At 40.4% G+C, this 17,848-nt stretch overlaps 1 protein-coding gene across 6 annotated transcripts in view; it reads left to right on the top strand.

The window, feature by feature from the left end:
* Positions 1-17,848, top strand: part of fhit (fragile histidine triad diadenosine triphosphatase) — a 432,233-nt gene that overhangs the window by 377,337 nt on the left and 37,048 nt on the right. The window contains exon 7 of one of the 6 annotated variants that reach the window (XM_051415069.1): positions 3,446-4,409. The exons of the other annotated variants lie outside the window; for them this stretch is intronic. Within the exon in view, the coding sequence (XP_051271029.1) occupies positions 3,446-3,472 (27 nt within the window). The 3' untranslated portion in view covers positions 3,473-4,409. Of the gene's footprint in view, positions 1-3,445; positions 4,410-17,848 lie in introns of those variants that run through there. 6 annotated transcript variants of the gene reach the window in all.

Genomic DNA, 17,848 nt, shown 5'->3' with positions numbered 1-17,848 from the left:
CTCCTCATTCAATTCGCATAGGAGCAGCAACAAATGCAGCATCAGTAGCTCCTGTCTCGACGCTAAGGCTATGGGTAAATGTTCATTATCTGCTTACGAACGATATCTCCTGCCTGAGTGCCCTGTAATTTCCGGCTTAAATTCATCAATGTATAGCAAATTTCTGGTGATATCTCTAGTAAGTATCTTCAACTAGTGTCTGCTTAGACGTATTGGTTTATAGTCCTGCTGGCTCCTCTTACTGGCACTTCCATGTAGCTCATGGAAGGGAGGTTGCCTGGTGTGGTTCTTTGGTGGTCTCTGCTGCAAACATCATGCATGGCGCCTTATTTAAGCTGCTTTAGCCTGCCTGCCTATCTCTGCTGCTTCCTCTACAAGCCTTTTGCATCCACCTCCACCCCAGCTCCTCCTTTTTATGTTGTTTCTAATTAATCAATATAATTTTCTGATTGCCATTGATGCTTGCTCTGTTCTGTACCCTGGGGGGTCTCTGCTGCCGCTCTCCTTGTCTTAAACTTTTCCATGTATGCACATGGAAGGGCAGGGAGGTGTGCTCTCCCTGCCTTAAGGTTTTCCACGTAGGCACGCGGAAGGACAAGGAGGTCCCAGAACAGAGCCATACCGCCAAATGTAAAATTCTGCTTGGGATATAAGATATTTTGACAAAAGTGGTCCTGACTGAACAGAAGTTATGGACACTCAGGACACTTTAGAGCAGGTCTAGACCGAACTCTTTATAACATTATTTACAGAGACCCAACAGTACCACCATGAGCAAGCACTTAGTGACAAGGGCAAGGAAAAACTGCAGAAACCTAGGACAGATCCTTCAGCTCTAGGTGGGTGGTCGTCTTTCTCGACCAGTTGGGGTGAGAGAGAGAGAGAGAGAGAGAGAGAGAGAGAGAGAGAGACAGACAGGTGCACAGCAACAACAGTATTGGTAATGGCAATCTAGCAGGATCATGGCAGGAGGCTCCACCAGGATCGATAAGAACCTGCGAGACGAGAACACTAGTGGTCTGAGGTGTGCCAAGACCAGTCTCTCCATGACCTTCATGATGTGAGAGGTCAGTGCTACCGGCCTGTAGTCCTCCAGTGTCACAGGACGTCCTTTTTTGGGCACTCGGACCAGGCAGGATGTTTTCCAGAGCACGCGAGCGCTGATACGGTCCAGTCCAGCTTTCCTCTGTTTGAGCCTCTCCAGCTCTCTCCTCACCTGGCTGGATGTGATGTGAAGTCCAGATTAGGGGGTGGGGTATGTGGCAGGGTCTGCGATGGTGATGAGGTGGCAGGGAGCTGTGGGAGATGTGAGGATGTCCTGGGGGTGGGAGGTGTGAAAGAGTCCGTAGTGGATGCCAGCGGGGGGGGGTGATGAGGTTGGTGTGGGGCAGGAGATGGTGGGGGGTGGGGGAGTTAGAGTTGAACCTATTGAAGAACTGGTTCAACTCGTTGGCTCGTTCCCCCCAGCTGCCCCCCCTCCCCTCTGAAAGCCGGTGATCTCTTTCATCCCACTCCACACTTCCCTGGAGTTGCTGTCTTCCAGTTTGTCTTCCAGTTTTCTCCTGTAGTTGGCCTTGCTCTCACTGATGATGCGTTTGAGCTCTCTTTGTACCCGTTTGAGTTTTGCTCGGTCCCCTGATCTAAAGGCCCTCTTCTTCTCGTTGAGAAGGGCCTTCAGGTCACTAGTTACCCATGGTTTGTTGTATGGCTAACAGCGGACCTTTTTAGTGGGGATGGTGTTGTCTATGCAGAACCCAATGTATTCAGAGACACAGTCAGTAAGGCCATCAATATGCTCCCTGTGTGGCTCATACAGAGCATCCCAGTCGGTGGCCTCCTGTTCTCCGCGCAGTGTTTCCATGGCCTCGGGAGACCATTTCCTCACTGTCCTCACTGTGACCGGGTGTTGCTGAACCACAGGCTTGTATGATGGTGAGAGCCAGACTAGGTTGTGGTCTGACCTGCACAGTGGTGGCAGGGTAGTGGAGCTGTACGCATCTTTAACATTAACATTTCTAACGAGGGTTAACGATCACACTGCCCCTCATATTACAACATAAAGTCTGACAGACTCAGTAACTATAGTAACACAGTGAAATCAGAGCTGCTGTGTGCTACTCAAAGCTACAATCTTACCAAACAAATTACCATTGCTGCTGAATTACACACACGTACGGTGTCTTCTTCTGATCACAGCTGTATTGATCCACACGGTGAACAGCTACTTAGCTACCCAGCAGATGTGTAAGTTACCAGGTTAAAGACAATTAAACCTAACTGGTGTTATCTTCCCTGTCCTACAAAATACAGACGAACATGTCCCCCGGACATTGCCGTCAAAAATAAAAACAAATCCAGTGGCTCATACATATGTAGATTTGTGTTGGACTGTGCAGCCAATGACTGAACAGTTTGTCTGCTGAAGCCTTTTCCCAGACATTAGGCTGGCAGGCTGCAAGAAGAAAAGAAGAAGTAAACTGCGATGGGTGGCAACATGCAGAAGAAATGACGTCAAAAACTCTGACAATCTGAAATTGAGTGATTTATCTCCTGTATTTTGACTGAGGCAGCCCACAAAAACATGACTGAGTCATTTTTTTTTAACACTTTGCCTGCTGATAGGCCCTCCGGATTCCCAAATGTACATAATCAAACGATTAAAAAGTTGGTTTTGCATAATATGTCCCCTTTAATTATTTCAGAGACTGTGGGATCTATTGAGCTTATTTAGCATAGCATGGAAGTGGTTGCACTCTTTTAGCGTCTTGTCCACATTTCACAGCAGTTTCTAACTCTGAAACTCACTTTTTTATCCCTTCACCCTTGCCCTCAATATGCTAATAACTGTAATCACCCAGGACATGTGGCAAATTTCCTAATGAAGAAGGGGCCATCTCATGTGGTGGTGTACACTCAAGCAACTACAGCTCAAACTCAATTTTCCTTGTTAGCTAAGTGTGAGGGTAGTTCAGAAGATGTCAGAGAAAATATTAATTTACACCTCATTTAGCATGCAAATATATGTATACAATCTAAGCTGTGATTGGCATCATATTCCAAATAACATCCTCATCATCACTGGATTTATTGTTTGTCTTTTGGAATCAGTCTGCGGTGATAAAGAGGCACTACTCTCACTGCAGAATGTAGATATAAGCCCAAGATAATGAGCTGTTGTCTAAATTTGCTTCTGGGTTTATGTTTGGGTCTTTGTGTACTTTGGAATTCAAGAAGTGTCACTATTCTGCTAACATTAGTCATATGTGATAAATATGCTGAAAGTATCGTTGAATTATATGTGGTTAAAGATGCTATTTTTGTCTTTCGCCCTGCATATTTCAATAAAATATGTGGACCTATTGTTCTCACTGTTGTAGGGCCAAAGTAGACCTTTAAATATGACCTTGTTTATTTGGTGTGGTTTACTGGACTTTTATTGTAACAGGTGTCCTGTGACCGTAACCTGATGTGACTTGATGGCGTGCGATGTCCAGGTGATAAAACTCCTGGCACACCGTTATTCTCGCTCTCTCCTCTCTCTTCCCTCTCTTACTCTCTCGCCCACACGGGGTGATAAGTTTTGGACCTGTGTGCTGCCCAGCCCACCACCGACGCACAACAAAATATCAAAGAGCTTGCCTTTTCCTGCGATCCCTGGTCAGCGCACTGTTAATGGGAATCATCATCTGCAGCTTTAAGGAGAAAGTCTGCCAGCTGACTTTACCAGAACAATGCAGAGTTAAGGCTGAGTTGTTAATTCTGCAGAGCCACGCCTTTCTTCCTGCAACCTGCACCAGCGGACATCGCACAGCAGAGACTGTTTTGACTTCATAAACATAACTCTTTCCAGCCTGGCTCAAAGGACCACCAGCCGATCCATGCAGCTCACCGGCAACTCTTCTTCTTCCCTCCTTTGGACCATTGGTAAAGTACTGGGCATAGACAAATAACTAACAGAGTTAACTGCTAAGTAAGGATTGTTTAATTACTGTTAATGTTACTGTACTGACGTGTTTTATTCAGATTATGTTATTGTGTTGTTGATCTGATTAAGGCAGGTTACTGTAGTAACTGTAGTCTTTCAGACAGTGCTAAGGCAATGTAGTTTAATGTTATGCTTCACACAGACACCATCTTTGAACCGTTAATCTAAACACACACACACACACACACACACACACACACACACATTCGGCCTAAATCTAAGCACACACGTGCTTCATACTCAGCTGAAACATCTGGTCAGAGGACAAAGACACACACCTTTTCTGGCGTGCAACCCGCCATGTGCATACACATAGACACACACACACACAACTTTTTCCTCTTATTTAGTCTTATATAGTGTGTATTTTCCTCTGTTTTTCTTTATTATCCCTTTTAATAAATGCTTGTGTTTATACAAGAGTGGATGACACCACAGCCTCTTCTATGCAGAACTCCAAAGCCTTCCACTATTAATAGTGATTTTGGTTATAGTTATTAATTTAATTATTAATCCGATTTCAAAATTAATAGTTTAGTGTATGAGACTGATCAATCAATTATTGGCTATTGTTTCCCTTATTAAAGGGTGGTGCCCCGAGGAACTTTAATATTAATAAAAGTAATTTTCTATTGTTTTTTGATAATCAATAAACTTTGATAGCCAAAATTAATTGGTTACACCAATACAGTTAAACCACTGTTGTACCAACACATGGTACCACTGTGATTTATCATAGCACCTACACTGTACAGACAGGGTGCCGTCAAGAGTTGATGCTTGATTAGGCAACAGGATACATAACTGTCCTACATTGGTGCTCATCAACACAGCAATTTTATCACTTTGGCTCTATGGTTGGCACATCAGTTATCATTACCTTATTGCAAGGTGCTTGTAATTCAAAATCAGCTTGTAGCAACTTAAGCACAATATTGTTTATGTTTAGTTATTCACAGCATTCGATTAAGGTAGGGAGAGATAGTTTGTCAAAAGGCGAGTTTGTTAGTTTCAGTGGAATCTTGTGGTGAAGTTGCAGACTGCAGCCATTTCAATATTGCTCACCTTCCAAGCATGTAGAAGAAACTATGGTGTGAATTATTCCACTTGGATGCATGGCTACATGGCTGTCTCACACATACACACCCTCACATTTTCCCCATAGTTTTCTTTTCTTAAGTCAGAAATTGTGCTTAAACTGTTTAAACAATGTTTAAAATGACTGTATACAGTGGACCAAACTAGATTTTAATTGTCTGACGTCTAAATTTTGTGACACAGAGACACAGTAAACTTCTTGTTGAAGTAGTAGAAGTAAGTAATATAACTATCAACTAATTACTGTTGACACAGAGTAATACATGGTAAATGGACTTGTACTTGTATAGCACTTCTGATTGGACTCTGAGCCACAGTCGTCTATGTAATTGATAACACCTGAGCGTTTCCTGCTGCAGGTCCAACACATTCTCACTCCAAACTTGTCAAATTGGACAAGTCATAATGTCTGTTGTAAAAAAGGTCTGTTGGTTACAAAACAGAACTGTAATGTGATATCATTTCACATTAGAGCACCCCTGAGCAGAGCACTAACTTCAGCAACACGACACCTGTTGATATTAGTTGATATTAATTTTATTTGACCACATTTAATGGTAGATTCTAGGGTCTAGATGCATGTTACAGTTAATGTAACACCTAATATAGTATACATTCAAAACTTTTCCCAGGACAACTGATTTTTTCGGATATGTTGCTGTCTTTGATCACTTCCCCAGAACCTTTCCTTGAGAGCTGTATGAAAGAATCCCAGGGTTTTTCAGAGAGAGCCCTGAGTTACTGGCTAAATGCCAGGACATGAATGATGAAGAAATGTGGTGTGTTTTGTGGAAATGGAAGATGGCAGCATTTTGTAAGCGTTTTCCATGGATCACATAACAATTTCTCCAATGGCTGGCTTGCTGTGTCAACTGAATTGCTCTGCTGTCATACTTCTTATGGGTCTGTAAATAGATTCACTGACACGCTGTCGAGTCTCAGATGTCAGCTTGTCACCACCATCAGCCATCCCCTCTTCAGCTCCACTTGTCTGTCACTTCACTTCCTCTGAGTTTGGAATGCCAGTGAGGGATTTCAGGTGTTTTGGGTTTCATAAAGAGTCAGAGATAGCTATGGAGGTCAGTATGAATCTCCCCATTGTCCTTAATGCACTCTGTATCAACAATGCTCCTGTGGTTAAATTAGGAGAATTAGATGGAAATAAGCTACGCTATGAAATAAACACCCACACACTGCATAGTGGAGGTCACCGGTTGTGTGTTTTCATCTAGTCATGGGGATGTGAGTCTGATAGAACACAAATACACAGCAAAAAGTTGTTCTGAAGTATGAAATGATATGCTTAGTGCAAAGTTACATCCTGCCTTTTTCTGTACAATTGAACATTTTGACTTTGATCTCAGTTAATTTGTCCTTCACTTCAAATCTTACCATTCCAAAGTCTGAATATATGAAATGAAAGATGATAATTATTACTAAAAGAGCGTCAGTCAGATTATAATAATACACCTAATCAATGTCTTTTGATACAGTTTTTAATAATCACCACTTGTGATCTATATTTAGCTTCACCCAGCCTTTTACAGGTTGCACTGCTGAACATACATGGACCAAATTAGAAGGTGTGCATGGAGATGCCCATACAGTCTGTGCGCCTATAAGACCACCTTGCGCTTGACATTAAGGGTGCAAATTATTAAACTCAGGGTGTAGTGCATGTTTTTGCACCCTTGTAAAACGTATAGTTACTGACCAACACTGTTGCTGACAGTACTGAACACACACAGCTGAACTGCTATTAATCCCAGAGAACCTATGACACACATCAGTCAGTGTTGAGTTGAAAAAGGAGGAGAGTTGTATCTTCATTACATTTAGATTGCTGGTGAGAGAGGCAGACAGATACAAAGAGAGAGCCTGTGGATGATGCCAGCTAACCTTAAGCAGGTATCCTTTCTCATTTACTCTAGATTTACTTCAGCTCAGTCTGCCAGGAGCCCAGCCATAGAGAAATGACTCAAGCTCAATACATAGCTAAGAATCACAGTACAAAATATGTCTATTTTTGAGTCCCCTCTCTTTAAAACAAGTTAAACATAATCTTCCATTGGATAGATTATTTTAACAAATCAATCATCATGTTTCAGATTTGGATCAAAACAAAAACTGATACATTTTAGTATTGCTGTTTATTTCCTTTTATGATAGACAGTAATTAGCTCCATAGTCTTTGGTTCCAATAATTAAAATCACACCAGCTGACAAATATGTCATGTCTGGTCATCACCATTTACTATAAAGCCAACAGGCAGGGAATGTTTGACAATGACATGACTCCGGGCATAAGTAAAATGGTTAATATACAATTAAAAGGTTGTTACAGTTCATGGTTTTCAAAGGGTGTCATCAACTCAAAACAAGACACAGTGGCCAAAGGGGTTAATCTTTTTTTAAAAGATTGAAAACTGATATCCTGAGCAATGACTGTATACAAGCACACAACTACTGCATGTCACCCCCCTAATGACTTTGGATTTATTCTACAATGCAGTTTTTTTAAACTATCTAATTGTTTCCACCAAGTTTTAGCCACAAAAGCTAGGAGAGAGTCCTTAGTCTCAATTGAGCAAAGCATTTAGTTTGTCTACAATGTCCCTGATTCACATATGGCCAAGCACATTGGGGCATGCACTTCCCAATCTCTCTATCCCTATTTGTCATATAGGCCTCCCAGTAATGGCATCAAATGCCCAAAAATAATAGATTAATTAAACAAAATAATGTAGACCACAGTACAAACATGAAGGAGACTGTCCTTAGCAGAAAGATTACATTGAGAGCCAGTGTTTTGTTTATCTACTGTAGAAACACATAGATCAAGATATGTCATTCTAAGGTAACAAAAACATAATGATTCTTATTTCTAGGTGATTATACATCAATGAAAACATAGCTATGAATATTATATTCAATTTCTGACAATAGATCATCCTAACTGTAACACACTGGACCTTTAAATACTTAAAATTACCTATGTTGTGATCTTTGTGTCCTTTTGAATAAAGACTCTAGAGCTAAAGCATATCAAATAGTTTTTACCAGAGATCATAGTTTGCATCTGCAGTCTGTGGTTTTCCTTCCATCCTAAGCCCTTTTCAGACATACTGTGTATGTACTGTGTAACATTGCTTACTTCATCTATCAATTAAAGTAGTGGCTTTATGTGTTCTAAGTGTCCTTTACATAAATGTTCTGTAATGGCTTTATGCAGCCATGACATGAATGCAGAAAGAGCTGCAATGGTGGCACGGTGTTTGGCACCTGGGCCGCAAGATGGATTCACAGTTGAGAAGATGATAATTAAGTGATACATTTATTACAGTGCTCTTAGAAAGTAAGTACATGCATTTAATCTCTCTGTGTATTTGACCTTGTGCTGCTGTAGCCTTTATGATAATCTGATGGCATTCACTTCAGACTTGCCCAGTGCTGGAGGTTTTACAGAAGTTTTACTATAGGATTTAGACTTAAAAGTAACTTGCATAGTGAGAGTAGACATGTAGAGTTGCAATTACATTTATTAACAGGGTTCATGTCTGAAACTGTACCCCTAGAGGTGACAGATCAGAAAACAATTGCTTTTGTAAAAGCATTATGGGTTGTTTATCTAGCTGTAGGTTTGAGGATATGTTGGTATGAAGACATTTGAGTTGAAACAACAAGCTTGATTTGTAGTGGAAAAGGTGGACACATTATAATCTCACTGGCAGATTCTTTAATTTAAGAAATAACACTTGTACTTGAGTTTAATCTTGGATATTGGAGCTTTTTCGGTGTAAAAGTAGGAAGAAAATCAACAGCACCACTTTTAGATTCTCCCATAAGATGCTTCTACATTACTCCATTTCCCCCTTCCACTGCTCTATTCCTCATGAGAGTGCTCTCTTTTCCATCACTCTATTTGAAGAATTGTGAACTTAAAAAGCACCCATGTATGTCAGTGTCCGGTGGGGGCCGTCACAGTTACGTAGGAGCATGGACGAAGACATGATAGAAGCCCCCAGTTAGGCTGTTTTTAATTTCTTTGGGGAATCCGGACTCAAGCAAGGGGTATATTTTAAACGTGCCTTCTCCCCCATTTCTGTCTCTGTAGTGCAGATGACTTTGGTCATGTGGTGAGGGGAGTTGGGAGGAATGGTCCTGAAAATGGCATCCATCTGTAGTCCCTGCTGGGAGTGTAAGTAGAATAGTAAGCAGTGGGACAGTGAGAGGATTGCCAGGGATGGTGATGGAGGACAGTGTGACTCCCCAGCTGATCAGTGTCCTCGCTGTACTCTCCACCAACTATGCTCGTGTGGTTCAATTAGGAAAATTCTATGGAAATGGACTATGCTGCACAATATACACCCACAAATGGAAACTTAGTAGAGGCCACAGACAGTAGTGGTGATGTGAAAGTCAGGCAACCCCGTCTCCCAGAAATTACGTTTGTATATTACTAAATTATTTTCATAATTACACTGTGGTGACAATATAATACCTTTTTGAAATACTATAACACATTTATATCATGCGTCGTGAGGAGGTGGTTGGGGTGGATGGCAGGTGTATGAAGTGCAGGACTGTGACACGACAGTCACACCACATGCAATTTTGGTAAAATATTGTGTGGATAGTATGGTAAGAGTGCCTAATTTGGCAGAAAACAAACAACATCAGTATCAACTTTTGAGACCTGCTGGGTACATTAATTAATAAAATGTCCTCATTATGTTGTAATTTAATTGTCATAATATTTCTTTCAAAATATATTTGCTGTTGCAAATGAGTTGTATTTAAATATAATTTCTAGGAGACAGGAATGGGTCTGGTAGTGCAAAGCATTTGAGTCTTATTATTAGGGACCAAGCCAGCGACCGCTGGAGGTCCCTATTGTTTTTGCTTGATTTCCTACCTATTATTAGGGACCGAGCCAGCGACCGCTGGAGGTCCCTATTGTTTTTGCTCGATTTCTTCTTACCTATTATTTTTAGCCCCTTTTGACTGCATTTTTGCCCCCCTGAACATATACGAAAACTCAATTTTATTTGGCAAAGTTGTCAGGCCTGGTAAAAATGGGGATATTAGATTTGTCACTTTCGGGTCTGCCACTAGGTGGCGCTACTATTGAGAAAAGTATTTAGACTTTTTTGTTACTTAATAACTCCAACATCGTTTGTCGCACATTCAAAAATCTTATATCCACGCGTTCGGTGAATGGAGCTGAATCTCCCCATATAGGCCCCGCCCACTTTCGCCTGTACATTTTTTCGTTAGAGCGCGAAATGTCCTTAAACTACTTTTTCGTGTTTCTCCTACACCCTATGTCCGATTCGCACAAGATTTTTCACCTAGCACCTGGGGACCGCCCTGGCAAAAAAAGTATTTGAACATTTTTCAAATTTCAACAAAAATAAGCACGCTATAAAATTCAAACTGTACATTATTCGTCAAAAAAGGAAGTGGACCATTTCTCCATATTGGTATCTCTGATTGACACCAAGCTTGGGTCCATAGTTCCTCATGTCTTCCTTAGGCACCGTGCACAATTTCAGGCCATCACCACTACGTGGCGCTCTTTAAAATGAAGAAGTTTATATCTCTGCAACGGCACGTGTGATTGAAATGAAACTTGGTAGTATGCTTGTCCATGGCTCCCTGAGACTCACTTAAAAAGTAAAAAAAATCTCTGGTGACAGTGTGAATCATTGTGCGGACACAGTAATAGTTATGAATATGTAGACTGGTGCCTGAAGGTCACATACCAAAAATTGTGTTTGTTGTGTTTGTAGCGCCCCATACAGGATAGAAAAAAAGCAGCCCCGGCACCACGTTTCACCGTTATGTATGAAACTCGGTAGGCACGTGCAACATGACGAGATGTACAAAAAAGCCTCTTGGACCCATACCTCAAACCCCACGGGAAGTCGGCCATTTTGATTTTGATTTTCACTTTATGCGAACTTTTCGCGTTGTATTTGAACCAACTCCTCCTAGGGAATTTATCGGATCTGCTTCAAAATTTGTCAGTACAGTCAAAGAATGGTGCTGATTAAAGGTTGTGCTATTAACGACATTCCATCAAATGGCGTGTCCGTGGCGTGGCATCAAAGTCAGCCATTTTGAATTCAGTGCTCGTTTTCTGTGATTTTTCGCCTTGTATTTGAACAAATTCCTCCTAGGGAATTTATCGGATCAACTTCAAATTTAATCAGCGTAATCTAAAGACATTCATGATCAAAAGTTGTGCTATTTACGACATTCCGTCAAACGGCGTGTCCATGGCGTGGCATCAAAGTCAGCCATTTTGAATTCCATGGTCATTTTCTGTGATTTCTCGCCTTGTTTTTGAACGAACTCCTCCTAGGGAATTTATCGGACCAACTTCATATTTAATCAGCGCAATCTAAAGACATTCATGATAAAAAGTTGTGCTGTTTACGACATTCCGTCAAACGGCGTGCCCATGGCGTTGTGTTGAGTTTCGACCATTCACCATGAACAGATAGTACTCAACTTCAGTGTACAATGTCCAATCTCCACTAAACTTCACTTGTCTGATAAGAGTCCCGCCCTGAACACATCTACATGACCATATTCAGACATAGTGATAGCGCCACCTACTGGCAATAGGAAGTAAGCGCTGCGTGGTGATTTTGAGCTGAGTTACGTGAAATGACTGTGCCGGTGACGACTTGTCGAATTCAGCCGATTTGCCATAAAACAGCACTCCTAACTTCAGTGTGCAATGTCCAATCTCCAATAAACTTCATATATTCTGTAACAGTCTCGCCCTGAACACGTCCTCGTAACTTCAGCGTACATGGTCCAATCTCAATGAAACTTCACGTGTGTTATAACAGTCCCACCCTGAACACGTCTACATGACAATATTCAGACTTAGTGATAGTGCCACCTACTGGCAATAGGAAGTAAGCGCTGCGTGGTGATTTTGAGCTGATTTACGTGAAATGACCGTGCCGGTGACGACTTGTCGAATTCAGCCGATTTGCCATAAAACAGCACTCATAACTTCAGTGTGCAATGTCCAATCTCCAATAAACTTCATATATTCTGTAACAGTCTCGCCCTTAACACGTCCTCGTAACTTCAGCGTACGTGGTCCAATCTCAATGAAACTTCACATGTGTTATAACAGTCCCACCCTGAACTTCTGTACATGACAATATTAAGACATAGTGATAGCGCTACCTACTGTCAACAGAAGTAAGCGCTGCGTGGCGATTTTGAGCTGATTTACGTGACATTTTCATGTTGTGGTCCGCACTTGTTCCGACAGCATGTGACGCGGCCGCAGCACACCCCGACACGCGCCGGCTGCGAGGTCCAGTTCAACGCTGCTTGCAGCTTTAATTATTATTATTGATGTCAGTATCTAATATATTTGGTAGTATCTGTAACTGTGCAATTCATAAACTGATCATATGGCTCACATGTAAAATTCCAGTCTGTTTATGTACACTCTGAAATGCAGTGGAGTATAAATAAATTACCATAAAATGGATTTACTAAAGTAACTTACATTTACTTCTGTAATGGGATTCCCCTCTTTATTGACATCTTAATTGTAAGCTAGTGCTGGTCAGCATCCAGTCCAGTTTAGGCTACAGCTGTGGAGAGCTGCAGGGATTACTGAAAAAAAAAACATTGAACTGAGGCCCAGAAGTTAAAACTGAATAAACTTTTGGAGAAACGCATTCCAACATCTTGCTGCAGTGGCCTAACCGGCCATCAGTCAAATCATCACTGAAACTGGGCACTATACAGCTGGAGTTCATTACTTAACTATGATACGCTCGGTGGTCGACCGACATAGATAGTGAATGAGGAGAGGGAACACCAATAGTGAGATACGGTGAATGAGAGAAATAAAATGTAATTTTCAGATTGTTTCACAGTGGAAAATTATACAGTAACACAAATGATAACATTCTGACAAACTGGAATGTTATGACTAAAGAATTGAAAGAGTGCAACACAGGAATCCAATGAAATATTATCTGTTTTGCCTGTATGGCTCATAATACTAAAATGTCCATGAAGAATTATGGTTTTATGGTGATAATGTTCGGCACTTTGATTACACTTTTATACATAATTAAACATACTGTAATTTCAGTTGACAAATAAAGTCAATTCAATTTTGAATCCTGAAAATACCTTGACTTTATAAGAGCAATTTTGTGGTCAACGTGAATAAAGGGAGGCATATCTAAAAAATAGGCCTGCTCATTACACCCCCTCAGTGAGAAAGGTGAATGTCAAGGGAGGAGAATGGTGCAGCATTTAATAAGTGGGACACTGTATTACCACCCACACAGTGGTTGAATAGGCAGACTGTTATTACTCACAATTAGCAACTTAAAGAGGCTTGGAGGGTTTGGATTTGTGCCTTAATTCCATCAATTGTACAGTGAAAAACAAACGTACAGAAGCGGCTACTTGAAATCAATTAGAATATCAGCACATGCTGTAATTGCAGAGTGGTTCTTTTGGATGGAGCTTTTAGGGGTGAAATTTGTTCTTTCCATTATAACTGGACAAGATGAGCAATGAATGAAAATAATTTCCCCCTGGGATTATTAAAGTATTTCTGATTCTGATTCTGATGAATAATCCTTGCGGTCAACCTGGTCAGGTGTTTCATCTTTTTAACACATAGTTCCTTGATGTTATTTTTTGGGGGAGTGAATGTCTTTGCACCAGAGATTTTAATGTTTTCTTTCCCTACAACAACAACAGTAGCAACAACTACACTAATAGTAGGGACTGTTGGTGATGATGATGATGAACATGAAGAAGATGATGACGATGATGACAACAGCCAGATCGATGGGGGACAATGGGCAATGATAATAGTAATATTAGCAGTGGGAGTCAAGCAGGACCATGACAGGAGGCTCCACCAGGATCCATGAGAACCTGCGAGACGGGAAAGCACAAGAACTTTGGGGAAGAAGTGAAGTTAGTAAGTAATTAATGGGACATGAATGTGTGCAGAAAGAGAGGGAGAGGATGAGAGGAGCTCAGCACATCATGGGAAATCCCACGGCAGTCTAGGCCTATAGCAGCATAAGTAACTCATAATAACTCACATGAGCCAACCCTAACTATAAGCTTTATCAAAGAGAAACATCTTAAGCCTACTCATAAATGTGGAGAGGGTGTCTGCCTCCCGAACCAAAGCTGGAAGCTGGTTCCACAAGACAGGAGCTTGGTAGGTGAAGGTCACAAGTAGCCCTGCATTCAGAGAGCGCAGTCCTAGAGGTTTGCCTTATGTGGGAATTAAAGGACATATCCTGATCAAAGATAGGTTCCTGACGGTGGTGCTGGAGGCCAAGGTAATGCCATCTAGGGTAACTATATCTTTAGACAGTGAGTCTCGGGGATGTTTGGGGCCAAGTACAAGAACTCATGCACATGCACATGTAATGACTTGCACACAACCAGTACAGTCCTATCATTCTACCTAAAAACACACAACAAGATCAATCAACACTATGTTTGTTTAAGATCTGAGCTCAAACAAACTATTAACCTATATTCTTTTGGGCTTTTATTGCCTTTTATTGATAGTGACAGCTGAAGATAGACAGGAAAGGTGGGCAGAGAGAGGGGATGAAACGCAGCAAAGGGCCGCAGGTCGGATTCAACCCTGGGCCGCTGCAGCAAGTACATGGGATGCCAGCTCTACCAACTGATACAAAAAAATTTTTTATTGAGTCAGAAAAGAAAAATACTAATTTGTATGATGAATTGTTGAGGAATAATTTAACAGTCTAAGAGCCTGATGGAAGAAACTGTCCTTAAGTCTGGTGGTACGGCAGTGGAAGCTTCTTTCAAAATGTGACATACCCAAATTTTTGTGCACAGGATCAGTTAGGAGTGTCTGTTGTCTGTTGACATTTTCAATAATCTAATACAATTACACACAAGTTACACTGCCCAGCAGTAGCTTTGAATAAGCAGTTAGCATACTTTACTGCAGTCACGCTGTCTCCCCTACTCCAAAAGTGATAGAAGCTTAATGGTGATGAAGCATCATCAGGGCATATATGTCCAAAATAAATAATAAATAAAAATATGTTGGTGTGTATGAGAGAGAAGTTAATCTCCTCTAGGTCATTGTATTGATACATATTTTGGAAGTATAAGATTTCCTGATTGCTGTTTTCTCTCTAATACTTCATGTGTCAGAATCTGTGTGGACAGGACGTGAGGCACAGATAGTTGTGTGTCCAGTGAAACCTCATTTTCACTGAAATTCATTGATCAATAATGACAAATTCTTCTTTATTTTATTGCAAAATAAATAAATAAATTTACAGTATTTTATTTCTAATTTTAAAGGCCATATTATGTATTGATAGATTTAATTTAAAGACATATCATTGTTCATATATCTTTTCAACTATTTTATACAACTTCCTTGAATCTGCACACAATTTCTTTGAATAACTTGAATCGAATTCCAATTTTCCAAGTAAACTTTTGCAGCACCTCTTCTCTTGTATTGTCTTGTATTGAATGCCCCATTTTAGTAGATGTAGCAGCCACAACATTTCAAATCCATCCTTGTCTGGCTACCCCAAGCATGCCACCGAACCCCCGCTGGCAGGGCTCAGACTCAAGGCCTCACTGTGTGTCTGTCTCACTATAAGTCCTGGCTAGTCCTGAATATAATACATGAATATAATACATTTTATAAATGAAAAGTACATAGTGAGTTTACTCCATGATGAAGGCTTTCATCTCTCTCTATATGAAAAGTGTACTTCCTCTGATTTATCACAACTACTGAACCAAATATATGAGGTGTGTAGTTTGAAAAGTCTCTAGAGATATTTGTGTTCAGCTTCTCGTTGACTTTAGACCCACAGCAGAAGCTGTTACTTTGTTTACATGGAGATATTCAGATTTGACACGCCAAGGTCAAATTGGCATAAGGTGGTCTTAGGTGAGTTTATTTTACATCAACACAACCAAGCATCACACAGCTACATTTTGTTATGACACAGTATCTGTCAGGACACATTTGCATTTTTTCATTTCCTCAGGGAGAGAAGCAGTTAGGGTTTTTGTGCTGCTTATTGATAGCAGCATTTTTGGCACTTAAGATGCTGTCGTGATGCACTGATCAAATCCCTCCTGCTCAGACGTCAAAAGTGGCTTTGCTCTCCTGGTGGAGATCATTAGAGATAAAAAAGGTACACAATCAGGCAACAGAAATCGGACTCTGAAATACATCCACAATTTCATACACTTGTCTTTCTTGGGGAAAAAACCTCATCTATTCAGCCATCTGGTGTTTATACCATGTTGCCATCATGACAGTTATTCAAGCATGTCATTGCAGAAATGAACGTCAAGCTCATATGTCAATCTTAATAGTGACTCTTTGGGCTTTCTTTATTGCCGCCTTAATGTGTGGCAAACTTGGCTTTTGTGGTCTATTAGAGGTCAATTTGTGTTAATTCTCATCAGTGATTGGCCAAGGCAAAGTTGTTTAGTTGTTACTTTCAGATGGATAAATAACAGGTAGTGTTAGGGCCCTCAGGACACCAAGCAAAGGAGCTTAAATAACAATATAAAGGTGGCAACTTCTTACCCTAGATTGATGTGGAATAATTGGAAAAATGTGTCACCAGCTGGGAAAATTCACGTGAACATCAACTAGGAAAGTCAACAAAAACTTTTGTACACTCGACTTACTGAGCTGTTGCCATATTATGCTGAAACATGGCGGACAAAAGCAAATGTTGTGTTGGTAATAAACTTTTTATTTACTTTTTTGTATTGCATATCAATATTTTACTCACATGTAATTTCTAATATGTCTTAAATTGTAACCGTAGTAAGAAAAGTTATTTATTAGCATTATCTAAGATAACAAGTCAAGGTTAAGCAATATTTTTGTGGTTTTAGGGAATGTACAAGTCTGAGTCAAAATCACTAATATGAAGCTTCAAACTGTTTTACCATACTCGGATAGCAACATGAATCTTCACTGTTTCAATGCTCTGAGAAATAAAATGCAAAACATCTTCTTTGTAGTATCCAAGCTGTTTCCACATTATAACTTAAAGCTCATGAACACACCGAAGTCAGGAGAACAGCTTCCCAACTCGAGAAATATAGTGAATGCACTGGTGACATACAGATATGTTAGTTTGAGGGAATGGGTTTACGGGTTGGGGAACGGGTGGGTTAAGATATCAGGAAATTATTTAAAGCAAATAACTTACAAGTCATTAAAACTGCCTTCCTGGGAGTCTTGAGCACTTAAAAAACAAAGAAATCTACTTCAGATATAGCTGGAGACATCTGTGAGACACAGAAAATGTCTCTTTTGGTTAGATGACAAATTATATCCGAATAACCAGGAAGTGGGCAAATGATGATATATAGCTCTGCTTTTGCAATTAATAACTTGTAATAACACCTTTTCTCAGTTTCCATTGCTTGGAATATATAAACTTCACTTATTTATTTTTTTCCACAAATCTTTAAACCTTAATTATAGAGTTGACAGACCAGAAAAAGTCTTGTATCCATATGGTAAAGTAAAACATACAGTAAGCGTTCCCTAACAAGCTGGGTTTCACCCGTATTTACCCCTCAAACAATGTCTTAATAATTTACAATTTTCAGTGTGTTTTGCCATGAAAGTTTACAAACCACTATAGTTCTATTAGATAGATAGATAGATAGATAGATAGATAGATAGATAGATAGATAGATAGA

The sequence above is a fragment of the Dicentrarchus labrax genome, unplaced genomic scaffold (assembly GCF_905237075.1).
Source record: "Dicentrarchus labrax unplaced genomic scaffold, dlabrax2021, whole genome shotgun sequence".
In the NCBI taxonomy this organism is placed as follows: Eukaryota; Metazoa; Chordata; class Actinopteri; family Moronidae; genus Dicentrarchus; species Dicentrarchus labrax.
The sequence above is the reverse complement of the archived record's forward strand: the minus strand, read 5'-3'. Positions and strand labels throughout refer to the sequence as shown.